The sequence below is a fragment of the Scomber japonicus genome, chromosome 19, assembly GCF_027409825.1.
Source record: "Scomber japonicus isolate fScoJap1 chromosome 19, fScoJap1.pri, whole genome shotgun sequence".
Lineage (NCBI taxonomy): Eukaryota > Metazoa > Chordata > Actinopteri > Scombriformes > Scombridae > Scomber > Scomber japonicus.
The window spans coordinates 27,257,983-27,276,059 of record NC_070596.1 but is presented as its reverse complement, the minus strand read 5'-3'; the positions used below and the strand labels follow the sequence as shown (position 1 = coordinate 27,276,059).

Here is an 18,077-nt window from a genome sequence, read left to right as displayed (position 1 = left end):
ATTGGTGTTTTTCCACATTGTAAACATCAATCACAAATTGTTTCAACATGTTTTTTTAAATATATGATTTTTTTTAAAGGCACATAAACATTATATGTATAGTAAAAAAACAAACAATACAAGAATGAATAAAAAGTTTATAATAACCCCCCTCAGGAAAGATAATATGGCGGTGCAGTTTGGAGCTGCAGTGTCTTTATATGGTCAAATAGGTGTCGCCATATTTGGAAAAGTTTAACCATACACCCACACAGTGTGTATTTAATCTTTGCCAGTTTACTAAAATGAAGAGCATCTCTAATCCGAGCCTGATGAAGGAGAGGATGGTTGCTATAAATACACCTTCTGTTTTATAATATTAGTTGGAGTTATTTTGTTTGGGGAAAGAGTTTTGGCTGCTGCTGCAAAAGAGGTTTTTATTCTTTACTAACAAAGTCAAAGAGGTGTATTTTTAAAATGCTTCACGGGTTTTATCCAACTAATAAGGTTATATAACTAATAAGCTATATGCTGGTTATGTGCAATATACAGTCTTAACTATATGTGCAGTAATAATCTGTCCTAATACTTGAACACTTGTGCAATAATAAGCTTTGCTGCTGTACACTTAACACTAAGTCTGGCCCCTTGGCCAATATGAATGTGAATATTGTGTATGATTATTCTGCTTTTCAGCTCTATTCTGTATTTATACTGTATTTATTTATTTATTCATTTGTATTGGATTTTAAATGCACCTCTGTGGTTGTCATAAAAGTAATTTTGCTGTGCTATACAATGACAATAAAGTGCTTGAGCTAATCACCATTTGCAGTAAGACATTGATATAAGTTTATTTTGGTCTGAAAACAACTGTGGAGTAAAGCCAGGTTTATAGTCCTGCGTCAGCTCATCGGCAGAGATACACCGTTGCCTCGACGCCATCGTGAACCTTTCAAATTCTGTGCCAGGGTTGAATGATGATGTGCAATTCACTGCCCAAACACTAGAGGGTGTGAAGTTCCTGAAGGGCCTGAAGGGTCTACAGTGAAAGTCATTGATTGTTTGTATTCATTACACTTAAAGGCACATTTACAGTCTAATGTCTCACATTTTGTTTGTACGAAGTGAAAGTACGTTACCGTTATAGGCCATGTGCTATGTGTAAACCCTGTGTGACGGCATAATATGATTATTCTGCTTTTCAGCTCTATTCTGTATTTATACAGCATTTATTTATTTATTCATTTGTATTGGATTCAAATGCACCTCTGAGGTTGCCATAAAAGTAATTTTGCTATACTACACAATGACATAAAGTGCTTGAGCTAACACCGTTGCATCGACCCTTTTTTGAACCTTTCAAATTCTGTGTCTAGGTTAAATGATGATGAGCAATTCACTGCCCAAACACTAGAGGGTGTGAAGTTCCTGAAGGGCCTGAAGGGTCTACAGTGAAAGTAGAAAGGGTTATAGGCCATGTGCTATGTGTAAACCCTGTGTGACTGGATAGGGTTCTGTTATGGCCTTGAGTTGACCCAGTACTATAAACCTGGCTTTAATTATCATGATTTATTGGTGATCACTGAGTATAAAATAAATCTTGCAGTCCTATTTGATTAATTAGTTTGCTGTTTGGACCAAATTTTATATTCACAAATCTTAAATTCTTCAGCAAAAACCAAACTTTTCATATCACACACTACATTTCTTCAACATCTGAATATACAAACAAAAAGACTGTAAAAATGTGTAACTATTGTAAGCTTTACAAGATATTCATTTAACCATTTCTTCTTTTATTACAACTGTTAGTCCCTCTGGTTGTGTTTGTAGACACAAGATGCTGAAAACTTGTTTAAATAAAAATGAATCAATAAAAGTGAATAAACTGTCCCAGTTTCATCATGATTTGAAACTTTTATTAGGTTAGCAAACAACTGTCAAACAAACCACCAACAGAACAGTGAATAATTAAACATATGCATTTGTACAAGCTTCAACAGCAGAAAAAGGAAAGTAGTTCAACATTTAAAATATTCACTTCAGATTGATAGAAGAAGATTGATACCATTTCTTTTTGGTAAATATGAAGCTCCCCCCTGAAAATAAAACCCAAAGTACTACTCCACTAAACAATATGTTTAATCTGTACTAAACCCAACCCAGAATTTGATAAATAAAGATGCCAAAGACATGAAGTCACATCAAGTTAGCATCTATCATTAGCAACCGTTAGCTTCTGTAGCTCAATGCAATCTCTTTCTTAGTGTTTCTTTCATCGGTCAAGACTATCAGCAGGACTTTTAATTATGTTTTCCTGATTCTGGAGCTTCTTTTGTTAAAATTATTAAGCCTTAAGTGGAGTTTGTTACCTTTGCACAGAGCCAGGCTAGCTGTTTCCCCCTATTCCAGTCTGTATGCTAAGCTAAGCTACGCTAAGCTAAGCTATCCAGTTGTTGGTTCTTGCTTATTTACCATACTGAGAGTGGTAACAATCTTCTCATCTTATTCTCAGTAAGAAGACGGTGAATAAACATATTTCCAAAGATCTCAAACTATTCCTTTATGAACATATAATCAATAATACATTTACTTCTCACATCATAAACCACATACTTCACCATGTGGTTTTTATGTACTGATATTTACAAATAAGTGTTTTCTCATGTGTACTTTTTCATCGCTGTACTAACATGATTAGCATCAGTCTACAGCTCATTCAGCACCATCCAAATATTTACAACAAACTTCAATAACAGTGACAGTAGAGATAAGTGTGTGCATAGAAAGATGGGTAAACTATCATCATCATCATCATCATCTCAGGGAAAATAACCACCAGTATCAAACTCAGCAGAACTTTTTTGACTTACAGCAAAACATGAATCTACAGCCATGCTTTATGCATCTATGAGGCTGTACATAGGCACTTTAGAGCTTAAAGGAGGACTCATAATGCATATTTACAAGTCTATATTTATATTCTGGGGTTCTACTAGAATATCTTTGCATGATTTGTGGTTAAACACTCCTTATTTATCTTCTACTGGCCCTTTATGTTCAGCCTCTGTCTGAAACAGGCCGTTTTAGCTCCTGTCTCTTTAAAGTGATGGTTCGGCGTAATTTCAACCTAGCATCATATGCATCATGACGTATCTAATCAACACCTCAGCCGCTTTTTAAAATTTGGTCGCAAAATAGTGGAGTTAGAGCCATCAGCCGATCACGCACAGATCTCTAGATGTGCTGTGCAGGTGTCTCCGAGATCACACGGTATTTCAGTGATCACGCTATATTTCAACGATGTTTCCAGCTTTAGCAGTAGCAGCAGAGTAAAAGCCATCAGGTAAGTGTTATTTTAATAAACTCCTGGTGTACTTACAAACTTTCCAATGTATCCATTTATGAGTAAAGACCCTATTTGTACTACTGTAGAAGTGTGATAACAATCCAGGCATTATTAGTGGGGTCATTTACCAGATACACTGGTGGTCCCGTTAGCGCCTGTACTAAGACATTAGGCTGATGGCTCTAACTTCCCTATTGTCCGACCAAATGAAAAAAAACGGCTGGATGATGATTAGATAGACCTCATGATGCATATGACGCTAGGTCGAAATTACGCCGAACCATCGCTTTAACGCCCCCCCCCCAATGAGCCCACTCTGTTCTGATTGGTTAACTTCAGGAAACTGCCCCCCGAGAGACGATGACACAGTAGCAGAGTTTCACTACTTTTTCTAAAAAAAATCTGATCTGTAATATGAGAGTGGACTTCAGCAAACAACACGTAGAAAAACCTCAACAACCGTAGCGAACAAGGCTATATATAACGGACGAAAGTTTGCATTTTCATAATCAAACCTTGGCTGTTGACATGAACACTATTTACAAGTTGGAATATCATAATTACGATAACTCCTATGTGACATGAACATAGCATTGGCGTGTTTTCTATTTAGCATTAGTGGAACTTATTTAGCATAGTTTAAGGAGCAGGATCACATCAAGACTGCTCCACCTCTGGCCATTCTTATAAAATACCACTTGGCCCTCTCCTCCCCTTCCTCCTTAGTATTCTACACCTTTCCCTCTCGCCCCATTTCTCTCTTCCTGTTTCTTCCTCTGCTCTTCATAAGGTCCTAAGGGGGGATAAGCCTCCCCAAAACACAGTCGGCAAATGGAGGAACCATGCTCATCAATCGTTAAAGTGCATCTTGTTGTTGGTGTGGTCCTTGCTAATGGAAAACAAAGTACTGTGTGCTACTGAAAATGTTTTAGTTTTTCAGCTATTTGGTCATAAATCAAAGTATTGTACAAATATGGCGTTATATGGAAAATCAGGAGAAGTTGTTTCAGCTCATCCTGAGAGGGACATGAACGTCTGAACCAGATTTCATGGCAGTCCATCCAGTAGTTATCAAGACATTTGGCTTAAAACCTCAAATGTCAACCTCACTGAGCATTTTCAGAGTTAGTAGGGTTCATCCTCTAAGAACCATGAATGATTGTTCGAAATCCAATAGTCGTTGGGATATTTAAGTCTGGAGCAAACCGACCAAACAACACAATGTAGACACTGAAGTCACTAATAGGCCTTAAAGCAGGCGAGTCCAAACTCTTCCATAAAAGGACGAGTGTCTGCAGGTTTTTGTTTCAAACACTCAAGAGCAAAGGATTCAACCGATCAACTGCCTGAAGACTGAAATCGGTTGATTACATATAATGAAAACCACATGAACCCTTTATGCAATAGTTTGGACACTTCAGCATAAAGAGTATAAAGTGTCCAGTAAGTGATTCCAGTGAATGAATAATCGCTCGGCTCTTTCGTTCCTGCTGTGACACCGAAAAATGTCAGCTGTGAAAAAGGTTTATTTTACTTTTCTCACTTTTATCGTCTCTGAAAAAAACCCACTGACACCTTCACTGAGTTCTACTACATACATGATGTAGACAATATAAATACGTAATACTACAATGATTAAAGGAGAACCAAAGTGTTCAGTATCAAATAATTAAATGAGACATTATCAAATGAATAACCGTATTTATAAATGAAGATTAAAACATTGAAATTGAAATGAAATTGGGAAATGATCCATCAAATGTTTAAATGTCAGCTCATTAATATAAAATATCATTTCAGTACATTTTAATTTATTTATGTCCTTTTTCAAAAGTCTGTATTTTAGCTTTTTGTCTTTTTAACATCTTAAACATGTTAATACTCAGTTTCTGAATTGGTCCATTTTTTTTTAAATCCAAAATTAAATCACTTATTTAAAATGAAACTGATTTTTTTAAATAAAGACTGGTGCAATTAGACTTAATTAAACTGTAATTGTGAAAAGAAACAAGAAAAAAACAACACTTTATAACAATGAGCTGAAATTTAAAAATGTATTGTATTGTGCTTGATTCAAGTTTCTAATCTATATTTTTGATTATGTATTTCATGATGTCTTTATATATATTTCATGTTGAACACGTGGATAATATTCACACTCAGACGAGCTTCCTTCCTCTTACAGCATTTGGAGTTTTCTCGACCATCCTGAGACACAATCTCTGGAGTCTGATAGCTCGGTCTCTCCTCTTCACTCTCCCTGTTGATGGCCTCCTGACATTCAGCCTCACCGCCTGCAGATGGCGCTGCTCCTCCGTGTTCAGCTGAGGAAACTCCAGTTTCACCACGACTGCTGAACAGCTGCAGGACAAAGAAGAGGCAACAGAGGTTATGTGATGTTTATAAGAACAATTTGATTCTTATAAGTCACATTTTCTTGTCTCTTTATGCTTTTACTCTACTATGTTTCAGAGGGAAATAATGCATGTTTTCAAGTCAAAGTCAATTTTTCTGTATAGAGCCAAATATCACTACAGGTATCTGACAACTATAGTTACTGGTTACTTTTCAGATAAAGATTATATATATAAAAACAAATAATAAGCTTATAAAATACAACATGATAGTTAAAGATTAAACCAGTGGCTCCAACCTTTTGGGCATGTGACCCCTTACATAAAAGTATCAATCAATCAATCAATCTTTATTTGTATAGCGCCAAATCACAACAGAGTTATCTCAAGGCACTTAGACACACATAGAGCAGGTCTAAACCGAACTCTTCAGGTTTTAACTTTAAAGAGACCCAACATTCCCACATGAGCAACAGTGGCAAGAAAAAACTCCCTTTTAACCGGAAGAAACCTCAGAACCAGACTCAGAGTGGGAGAACATCTGCCTCGACCGGTTGGGGATGAGAGGAGAGAAAGGAAGGATAGAGGAAGAAGTAGTGTCTAGTTGGGGCTTCTTGTCACATCAACCCTCTTAACTTCTCACATGGTTTCATTTAAATGACCTAAAGAAGTAAAATTATCCAATAGCCTATAATATGAAAGAAGCAAAGATTCCTCTCCCATTAATCATCTCAGCAGCCCTCACATTTATCTGCTGACCCTTTGGAGGGGCCCCATCCCTAGGTTGGGAAACACTGGACTAAACTAGCTGTATATAAAGTAGTATAAACTAGCTAACTGTATATAAAGTAGTATAAACTAGCTAACTGTATATAAAGTAGTATAAACTAGCTAACTGTATATAAAGTAGTGTAAACTAGCTAACTGTACATAAAGTAGCGTAAACTAGCTAACTGTACATAAAGTAGCGTAAACTAGCTAACTGTATATAAAGTAGTGTAAACTAGCTAACTATATATAAAGTAGTATAAACTAGCTAACTGTATATAAAGTAGTGTAAACTAGCTAATTATATTTAAAGTAGTGTAAACTAGCTAACTGTATATAAAGTAGTATAAACTAGCTAACTGTACATAAAGTAGCGTAAACTAGCTAACTGTATATAAAGTAGTGTAAACTAGCTAACTATATATAAAGTAGTATAAACTAGCTAACTGTATATAAAGTAGTGTAAACTAGCTAATTATATTTAAAGTAGTGTAAACTAGCTAACTGTATATAAAGTAGTATAAACTAGCTAACTGTACATAAAGTAGCGTAAACTAGCTAACTGTACATAAAGTAGCGTAAACTAGCTAACTGTATATAAAGTAGTATAAACTAGCTAACTGTATATAAAGTAGTGTAAACTAGCTAATTATATTTAAAGTAGTGTAAACTAGCTAACTGTATATAAAGTAGTATAAACTAGCTAACTGTACATAAAGTAGCGTAAACTAGCTAACTGTATATAAAGTAGTGTAAACTAACTAACTGTATATAAAGTAGTATAAACTAGCTAACCGTATATAAAGTAATGTAAACTAGCTAACTGTATATTAAGTAGTGTAAACTAGCTAACTGTATATAAAGTAGTATAAACTAGCTAACTGTATATAAAGTAATGTAAACTAGCTAACTGTATATAAAGTAGTATAAACTAGCTAACTGTATATAAAGTAGTATAAACTAGCTAACTGTATATAAAGTAGTATAAACTAGCTAACCGTATATAAAGTAATGTAAACTAGCTAACTGTATATTAAGTAGTGTAAACTAGCTAACTGTATATAAAGTAGTATAAACTAGCTAACCGTATATAAAGTAGTATAAACTAGCTAACTGTATATTAAGTAGTGTAAACTAGCTAACTGTATATAAAGTAGTATAAACTAGCTAACTGTATATAAAGTAATGTAAACTAGCTAACTGTATATAAAGTAGTATAAACTAGCTAACTGTATATAAAGTAGTGTAAACTAGCTAACTGTATATAAAGTAGTATAAACTAGCTAACTGTATATAAAGTAGTATAAACTAGCTAACTGTATATAAAGTAGTATAAACTAGCTAACCGTATATAAAGTAGTATAAACTAGCTAACTGTATATAAAGTAGTATAAACTAGCTCCACCTCCAGCAGCTACAACAGTAACATGCTGCTCTAACACTGATGCTTCACCATTAATAATCTAATCTAATGTCAGATTTAAAGGATGGGTTCACAATTGTTCTGTCTTAAATCAACAGTCAGGATCCCAGAATAAACAGTAAACCTGTTTTTCTTGCTGTAATGATTCCTCCTGTTCATATTGACCATTAGAAGATCCATTCATAATGTACTTACAATGGAAGTGATGGAGGACTAAATCCACAGTGTTAAAAAAGTTAATCTGAAGCTAATATGAAGCTTCAATCGTCCAAATGAGTCAAATCAAGTAGATATCTTTCAACTTTACATAGTCTTTTTAGTGCACCTGACTGTTTTGACCACTTGAGGGCAGCAGAAACAAGTAGTGAGCACTGACACTGACCTATCATCACCTTTAAGTTTTGTTTAACTTGTTAGGTAACTATTGCATATTTCCTGAAACTCACTCTAAAGCCCCATAAAACTGAGAGGAGCTGCAGAGTCACTGATAATTTCATATGCTGTTAAGAATATTGATTATTGTCACTTTAAAGCCAAACCTTGTGAAAGCATCTATGTCTGTGTGTTTCTATACTAACCTGTTGCCTTCTGTGCAGTTCTGTGTCAGGAAGCAGGACTGAGATACGTATCCCAGCAGAAGAGTTTGTACTTCGGTCAGTTGTCTCTGTTTAGCCAAAGTCTGAAAGAATCTGGAGACAGACAAACATGTCAGAGAGAGAGAAAGACGTGCCAAAAAACACACAAAAGCAGCAGTTGAGCCAAGAACAGAGGAGGGAAGCAGATAGATAGATAGAGAGAGAGAGAGACAGAGAGAGAGAGAGAGAGAGAGAGGGAAAGCGAGAGAGACAGAGAGTGAGAGAGAGAGAGAGAGAGAGAGAGAGAGAGGGAGAGAGAGAGAGACAGAGAGTGAGAGAGAGAGGGAGCGAGAAAGAGAGAGAGAGAGAGAGAGAGAGAGAGAGGGAAAGAGAGAGGGAGACCTAGAGACAGAGAGAGAGAGAATGAGAATGTGTGTGTGTGAGAGAGAGATAGAGAGAAGGAGAGATTGAGATAGAAAGCGAGAGAGAGAGTGAGAGAGAGATAGAGAGTGAGAGAGAGAGGGGGGGAGTGAGAGAGAGACAAAGAGAGAGAGAGAGAGAGAGAGAGAGATAGATAGAGAGAGAGAGAGCGCGATAGAGAGATAGAGAGAGGGAGAGAGTGAGAGAGAGACAGATAGAGAGTGAGAGAGAGGGGGGGGGAGAAAGATAGAGAGAGAGAGAGAGACAGAGAGAGAGAGAGAGCAAGCGTGTGCAGATGTGAGATTGCGATCATGTCCAAGGACGTGAACAATTTCAGAGAACTGCTTCACCTTATGCAACATCTGGATGCTCTGCTGGTGGCCTAGTTTTTTGGGGGGGGTTTATTAAGAGTTGTCTGCTTTGTTTTACTCGGAAAACAGGAGATTTTAAGGTGAATGCACCATTATCACACTGTCTTTATATGTTCTGCAAATAGCAGTGTAAATATTTACCCCGGTAGGTTGTGTAATGGAAACATGACGTCATTAAAACTCTCTGATAATAAAATATGACGTTTTAACTGGGGCTGTCAGCGTTAACGCGTTAATCGCGATTAGATTAATGCAATCCATAACGAACATAATGTTGCAAGCCTTTTTGTCCCTTCTACTCCCCCGTAGACGGCTCCTCTAGCTGTAGCGCTATGCTTTGAAGTGGCCTCCTGCAGTAAACCTACCGCGCTGATGGAAAGTAAGAGAGCTACTGGACTTTTGAACGGCTTGTTTAACTTTAAAACACTTCCAGACGCTTCAGTTGACAAGTCAAAAGTAAAATGCAACCTGTGTCAAACGGAGTTTAACTACCACCGGAGTACGTGGAGTTTGAGTTAGCACCTCCACGCTAAACACCCAGGTGCAGCCAAGCCAGCCTCAGCTCCACCAAAGGACCATTTTGGAGTGTGGGAGTCGCAGCAGAGCCGTGATTGATTCCCAGTTAAGACACTCTGGTAAGAAATGCTTTACATTATGGGCTTAAAACTGCCTTCAAATGTAAAATAACAGGATTTTAAACATGCAATTCACTAACTATGGAAATTCTGCGATTAATCTCGATTAAAAAATTAATCGTTTGACAGCCCTAGTTTTAACTAATCAACTGGTTTTATTTTATTTATGTGGATTTACCTGGTTGTACAGTTGCAGTGGTACAGCGTCTTGGACTCTGAGTTGTGGAGGCCGAATCTCTGCTGCTGGGGAGGGATTTTACTGCTGCACTCGTCCAGATCCTTATACACATCACATGACAGCTGATTGTCTGCAGTGAGGAAGGAAAAAAATGATGTGACATGTGTGATATTAGATATAGAGGGCTGCAGTTATGAGTTATTCTTTATCAACTAATCTGTTAATTATTTTGTCGGTTGGGTTGAAACAATGTTCATGATCATTGCTTTAAGATGGAAAATGCAACCTGAAATATCTTCTTTTGCCCTGACCAATAGTCCACAAGCTAAATATTCAGTTTACTTTAGCTTTTTGTGCATGGCTGTTTATAATGTTTTTATTGTCTATGTCCCGCTTGCTTGTGGTCTGCTAGCTTGTCTGGTGTAATCAGTTTTGTTGATGTTGGTCTTGCTGCTTAATGCTGTTTTTGTTTTTGTCTGTCAGCAACTGTCTGTTTAATTGAGCTGGGCCTTTCTTAGCTTGTGTGTGTATGGATGGATTTATGTATTGTTTTTTTCCTTTTCCTTTTATTCAGATTTAGTCTTCTGATTTTTTAATGTATTATTTGTATGTCTAAAACTGAATCTTTTTATATTCTTTTAGGGTGACTATTTAACATCAGTCCAGGGACAGCAGATGTAAAATAGCCCTTTGGCTATTTCTGGCATGTTTACATTTTGTTAAAATGTTTTATTAATGTGCATTGTCCCTGATTTCTAAACCTTTAAATAAAAAAAAAATAAAACATACTATCAAAGAGAACAAAATGAACCCATTTAAGAGGTTGAAAGCAGAGAATTTAGACATTTTTCGCTGTGCTTGACGGGTTTCAGGAAGCTTACTATTGGCACATGTTTTGGGACTGTCCAGAGATTAAACCCTTCTAAACAAAGATTCATAAAGCACTAAAAAACATGTTTGATATGAACTTGCCTCTTTAGGTTTCCCTCTTTATTCTTAGGGCATGCTGACTTCCAGGCAAGGTATTTTAATATCTGCTTATAAAAAAAGTGCTCACGAGATGCCGGTTGCAATATAAGAATGGATAAATAAACTAATGGAAAGGATTCCTCTCTCTGTTTCAATAACACTGTATTCATTAAGAAAGATTTTTTGGAGGTGTCAAAGGAAAGATCATGTAATGCTCTTGTCTTCCTGTCACTTTATTTTTATTTTTATATAGATATATTTTGTATGTTGGACACCCTTCTTCTTTTCTTCTAAATATCTATTTTTATTTCATTTCTTATTTTCTAACCTCTCCTGGACTTACCTGTCATACCTTTTTATTATATTATACCTTTTCATTGCTCTTCTGCACACATTTAATATCTTCCAACTTTTATAAAGGTCTTGAAAATGTATGGAAGGCAGAAGAGATGATACTGCCTGCTTGTTACATGCTTGTATTGCAGTCTGCAGTCCAAAAATACAATTATATATCTATATAAATGATTCAAAATGATTGATCTATTATATAAAAATCAGCTGACTCTAATCAAATACCTGTGACATCCTGCTCAGGCAGAGTTTGGTTTTTAGTGGGTAAAGTGTTCTCCCGGTCGTCTCCTCGCTTAGGCGTCGGCCCCTCTGAAGTGCGGTTGCCTGTGGAGGCGGTAACCACGGTAACGGGAGTGATGGAGGCAGAGCTGGTGGAAGGCATGGGGACGGTGGATGCTGCAGCGGCGATGGAGAACGGGTGCAGGTCCGACATGTTGCTCGGCAGGCCTCCTGCGGATTCGGTGGCGTTAATGAGGTAGTTGGTGTCTGTTTGAGGGCTGAGCTCGTACAGCGGGGAACGATGGATCACAGCGTACGTAGTCAACTGAGTCTCTTTACACCTGGAGGAAGTCACAGGGGTTTGAAATGATTTAAAGGATCGGTTTTTACATTTTGTTCAACAGTACTTCTTTTGATTTCCTTCTTGCCGAGAGTCATCTGTCTTTTTTAATATGAAGCTGGAACAAGCAGCTGTTTATCTTAGCTTAGCATAAATCCCATAATCCATTGCAAAGTCTTGCTTTTAAGCTTATGTTTTTGTGCAACTTAAAACAAGACGTAACATGTTAACATGGTGAGTGTTGCAGCTGTTAATAAGTGGATTTTGTGACATTTCAATAGAGCCAGACTAGCTGTCTCTCTCTGCTTCCAGTCTGTACACCAGTTGGCTATAGCTTCATATTTAGCATACAAATACATACAGAGTGGTATTAATCTTCTCATGCAAAGTGAATACTATCCTTTGCACATCATAATTGGCACATTATGTGTATGTATATAACAATTTATTCAAGTTTGAGTTCATGCTCTCAAAACTGTTGAAGGATAAGTTCACCCAAGTCACCAAAAACTACACAAAAATATAGTTTCTCAGTTTCTTCTTATGGATTTTAAGGGAGTTTTGAGGCTGATAAAGTCAGTTTTGCATACATCTAGGCATAAACTAAATGTTTGTATAGAGCCGCCACATGAGAAACCATCCTGAGGGGGGAAACATGAATGTCTGAGCCGAACTTCAGAGCAATCCATCCAGTAGTTGTTGATACATTTAACAGCGGTGACCAATGTCGACCCGCTAATGGTGTGAGACCAATGGTTCACAACCTACTCTGGCTTTTGACCCCATAAAATGAAACAATGTGACCTTTCATCACAGGCTACGACCCAGGAGGTGTCAACAGTTCAACCAGAGAGTGATTTTTGCTTTGGAGACTGTTTCACGTGATGGATTTTTAAAGCCCTGAAGCTGTAAAAACATGCTGTATATCACAAGAAAAACGTAAAATAACAAACTGAAGACGTAAGTGAGAAAATGTGCGCCCTAATGCATACCCTGCTTTATCGTCAAATATAAAATCAGGGAGGCCAAAATTTCACAAATGAACATCATACTGCATTGAAGAAGGCTTTAAACTAGCGATTGAGACCATAAACACATTTTGAAAACGTTTACTGAGGTTAGAAATCAAGTGAGAAGTTGGTGAATTCTCCATTGACTTGTATAGAGACGGTCGCCCCCTGGTGGCCTTTTGATAGAATGCAGTTCTAAGTTACTTCTGCGTTGGCTTCATTTTAGAGGACAAGAACTTCCTGCCTGGTCTACACTTAATTACAGATAAATTCACTTTATTTTCATTGATTTATACTCAAATTACAATACTACATCCCAAACAGTCATATTAGATCATTCAGACTTTTACTTACATCCCAAACCAGTTCCTCTGTGTACACTGGGGTCGATGGGCAAACTCAAAGCAGTGCACCTTCAGCAGGTTAAAGAAGGTATATCCCACCACATCAGATAAGCTGCTATTCGTCATCATTAGACAATTGTGAAACCTTTAAACATGTGACATAACGATTCAAGTGATTAGAAACGGGAGCAGAAAAAACATGTGATCAAATCTGATAGTTGATGATAAAATAGGTGCCTACTTGCTGTCACAGTCGCAGTGAGATAAAGTGTACATGTTGCTGTTGAAAACGCCGAACTTGGTTTGAAAGGACAAGATGTTGTTGTCGCATTGGTCGTGTTCACGGCAGCAGCTGTCGGTGTCTGAAAACACTCCTGCGGGACATAAAACCAGAGAGACAGAGTGAGTGAGTCAGAGGAGCGATGATGAATTACAAGATTATTATCTCAACCTGTAATCTGTTTCAATTAATGCAGGTTTAAATGCATCCTGGTGGAGCCTCGTTTGCTGTCATGCACACAGATGATCTGATCACATTTAACCATTTCTTCTTTTTTTTTTTTTTTTTAAATCTGCTTCCTGCAAGTCTCCAAACTTCATGGAGGTGCAATAATAAATCATCAGTGAATGTCCCTTTAGGTTTAGGAGACAAACAGAGCAAAGGGAAAACTGTATTGATATTTCTTTTTCTTTTTTTTATTGCATGTGAGTCTGTCCTGAAAGAGAGATCATGCATGCTGCACCGAATGTGAAACCCTTTGAGACAGAGTTGTTATTTTTACATATGACGTACCTTTATATACATACAGTGCTATACATACACACACATGCATGTAACTGAGCTCAGAGTATTTACAGAGTGATAAGTGAACAAGACCAACAAAATACATATGAATCAATTTTTAATATGATTGATTTTTGTGTGCTTCACAAACTGGAGAAATAGAGTTTGAAAGATGAGAATTGTAATAGTCTAATGAGGGCAGTGTGATGCATTATGGGAAATGTAGTGATCAAGTGATTTTGAGCTTGACCCCAAATTAGGGACAAAATGTCTTCTACAATTTGAGTTTATTTATAGAAGTGCAATATGTGTAAGCACCAAAGTACATTAGTCTTTCCTTAATGTGACTTCTTTTCCATATGATAATGAACAGTATGTGATATTACTTTGATATGATAACATTATTTAATGCATTTGAACTTTTTTTTTGGCAAGTAACCATTTAATATGAAGCCCTTGTTGGCTGGTGACTCCTAATCTCAGATTATGAGCATAGACATGCATTGATAGCAGTTAAAAAGGAGTGATTTTTACTTTTAAAGAGATGTATCCAGGAGAAAAATGCAAGAAAAGACAGAGACAGATCAGCATCATCCTTTCTTACTGCTGAACTGTTTGGTAGAAGTGACTTTATGTCATGATATCTGCTCAAAACCTAAATCTATTTAACCCATTTAACTTTTTGGGTCAATCTCTACCACTTGTATGAGGAATGTAATACACAGACAGACCATCAGATTGTTCTATGGTTGCTATAGATACAGGTTGTTCTATGGTTGCTATAGATACAGGCTGTTCTATGGTTGCTATAGATACAGGTTGTGCTTTAGTATGTAAACGGAGAATAACACAAATCACTGCTGATATAAGAGATTCTGCTGGAGACATTTATGAAGTTGAGTTTCATTTTTTCATCTTATACATAATAATATAATAATAATAATAATAATAATGATAATAATGATAATAATGATAATAATAATAATATAATAATAATAATAATAATAATAATAATGATAATAATGATAATAATAATACAGGTGAGATTTATATCGTGACTTTCACAAACCCAAGGACGCTTTACAAATGAACAGAATGAGTCTGTAACTTGATATATATTTTTTAAAGGTTTTGAACAAATGAGGTGTGAATGAGGTCTGTAAAACATTAAATTTAGGGTCATTGAGAAAAAAAATCCATATTTTATGTTGTCATGGCCTCAAAGAGATAAGAAAAGCAAATACATGAATGTTTGAATAGCACTTTCTTGGCGTGACCTACAAAGGGTTATTCATTTAAATTTCTCATGTTGTTCAAACTGATCAACAAGTTCACAAATCAGAGTGAGATAATGAACCAACATACCCAAATCGTCATATGACGGCGCCTTGTTGCCAGCGCCGCACCACAGGGTGCCAGGTACAATAAAACCTCGCTTCACACGCTGATGGCTCGCGACCTCTGACCTTTCCTCTCCACCATGACGACCCCCAAGGCTCCTCATAGCCCTCTTCCTTGAGGCCTCCGCGTGCTCGGCGACCTGTGAAGTAGCCATGGAGACGCACACATCTGTTTCTCTCTCAAACATGGGGCCCAAATTAAAGCTTTCATCTGGATGATCTGAGAAGTCCTCGGTGCTCTCTTGGCACAGAGAGTAGTAGTTCTGGATCACCACCGGGTCGTCGCTCCAGGAGCAGCCGTGCAGGTGTGCGCGCTCCCCGGACCAGGTGGTGTGGTAGAGCCGCGTGGATGAATCAACCTGCCGGAGGAAAGCATAATGCACTTCTTGATTGGAAACTTTAGTCCAAGCGCAGAGGATCGATGTGTCTGCAGCGGAGCAGCTGAGGAGAGAGGATGTTAAGATGAGAGCAGAGAGAGCAGCGATGCCAGTCATGGTGCAATGAGAGAGGCTGCTGCTCTGTTTAATCAGTAAAGTCTAAAACTAATTATTGCTCCACTCGCGGAGGAGTTTATGAGAGATTGACACACTGCAGGTTGGCTTTAAATGGGAGAGAGGGAGGAGGTGGCACGCGGGAGGAGGGGGGGGAGGGGGGGTGTTTACAATGAAGAGCAACATCCAGAGCAGACTGCCTGAGTCATGTGACAAGTGTCAGTGGAGACAACATCACTCCCTCCCTCCCTCTCTCTCTCTCTGTGAGTCACACGCACACGCACACACACAAGCACGCGCATACACACACACTTGTTCTCTCTCACACGCACACACACACACACACACACACACAAGCACACGCGCATACACACACACACACACACCTACAGGCAGACACACAAACATGCATACACACGCAAACACACACACACACTCTTTCTCTCTCACACGTACACTCTCTTTCTCTTTCTCTCTCTCTCTCACACACACACCTATACACAGACAGAGAGAGACACACACAGAGGCACACACACACGTGCACACAGAAACACAGACACACTCTCTCTCTCTCTCTCTCTCTCTCTCTCTCTCACACACACACACACACACATGCATACACACAGGTGCACACACAAGCACACACTAACTCACACACCTACAGAAAGAGAGAGACACACACACAGATACACACATGCATACACACACGCACCAGAGACACACACACACACCAGAGACACACACACACACCAGAGATACACACACACACACACACCAGAGACACATACACACACCAGAGACACACACACACACCAGAGATACACACACACACACACTGACAGCGACAATGAAATTGATTAACACACACACACACACACACACACACACACACACACACACACACACACAATTAGGTTTATCAATGTGGAAATGTCCCAAATATATTGATAATTCACTGATGGTGCTACTTTCGGTCATTTCATCCACCAATCCTCTTCCTCCTCCTCTTCCTCCTCCTCTTCCTCCCCCCACCAACACACACACACACACACACACACACACACACACACACACACAGGCTAAATACACATATTAATGAAATGTGACAAACTAATCAATCTGTATTGATTGATAAATCAAAAACACACTTGCACATGTTCTATAGTGAACTTGGACCAAATACACACAGGTTTCAAAATGCAGCTTTAACCTCCTGAGACCCGAGTCTTTGTTTGGTGTGCATTTTTGATTTCTCCTAGATATTTGGGATTAGTGGGACCTGAGAAGCAGTAAGCATTGTCTTTGAACAGGAAGTAGTGTCGTAGCTTGTTGCTATTGCTAAAATTAGTCATATTTGTACAGCGTATCAAACTACAAACATTATTAAGCTTAAATAAACAAGTTTTAACCATGAAATTTGATACGGTTTTGTACCTGATCCACTTTTATCTGGGGATCAGCTGTTGATTGACTTGGCCTAAATGCTCATCATCTGGTTTTTACCAGGCGGGGAGCTCCAGTCCTCTGAAATGAAGCCAACCAGGAAGTAACTTAGAACTGCATTCTATCAAAAGGCCACCAGGGGGCGACCGTCTCTATACAAGTCAATGGAGAATTCACCAACTTCTCACTTGATTTCTAACCTCAGTAAACGTTTTCAAAATGTGTTTATGGTCTCAATCGCTAGTTTAAAGCCTTCTTCAATGCAGTATGATGTTCATTTGGGACATTTTGGCCTCCCTGATTTTATATGTGATGATAAAGCAGGGTATGCATTAGGGCGTGGCTACATCCTGATTGACAGGTTGATTGACCAATGTCCTCCAGATCCAGCCCTCGAGTCGTAACCATAGCAACCTCCCCGCTCCGCCCATGGCCCCGCCTCATCCGTGTTTTTATTTTTCCCAGCATGCACCTGAAATTTTCAAGATGGCGCTGCCCAGATTCGAAACTATTGGCTTCCGAGCAGCAGTCCACAAACCAATGGGTGACGTCACGGATGTTACGTCCATTTCTTTTATACAGTCTATGATTTTTACACTGATTTTTACACTGTATTCTGCTTTTGCAACCACTTGTTGGCACAAAAACGTGTTTACAAACAAAGACAACTG

At 38.1% G+C, this 18,077-nt stretch overlaps 1 protein-coding gene across 1 annotated transcript; it reads right to left on the bottom strand.

Moving 5' to 3' along the window:
* Positions 1-1,879: 1,879 nt before the first annotated feature.
* Positions 1,880-16,072, bottom strand: LOC128380696 (group 3 secretory phospholipase A2-like). Its single transcript, XM_053340565.1, has 7 exons — positions 15,438-16,072; positions 13,530-13,662; positions 13,299-13,433; positions 11,601-11,935; positions 10,056-10,185; positions 8,455-8,565; positions 1,880-5,692 (listed from the first exon to the last, which is right to left on the bottom strand). Exons 1-7 carry the CDS (start codon positions 15,964-15,966, stop codon positions 5,491-5,493), a joined length of 1,575 nt encoding a protein of 524 aa, XP_053196540.1. The 5' UTR covers positions 15,967-16,072; the 3' UTR covers positions 1,880-5,490.
* Between the last annotated feature and the right edge of the window lie 2,005 nt (positions 16,073-18,077).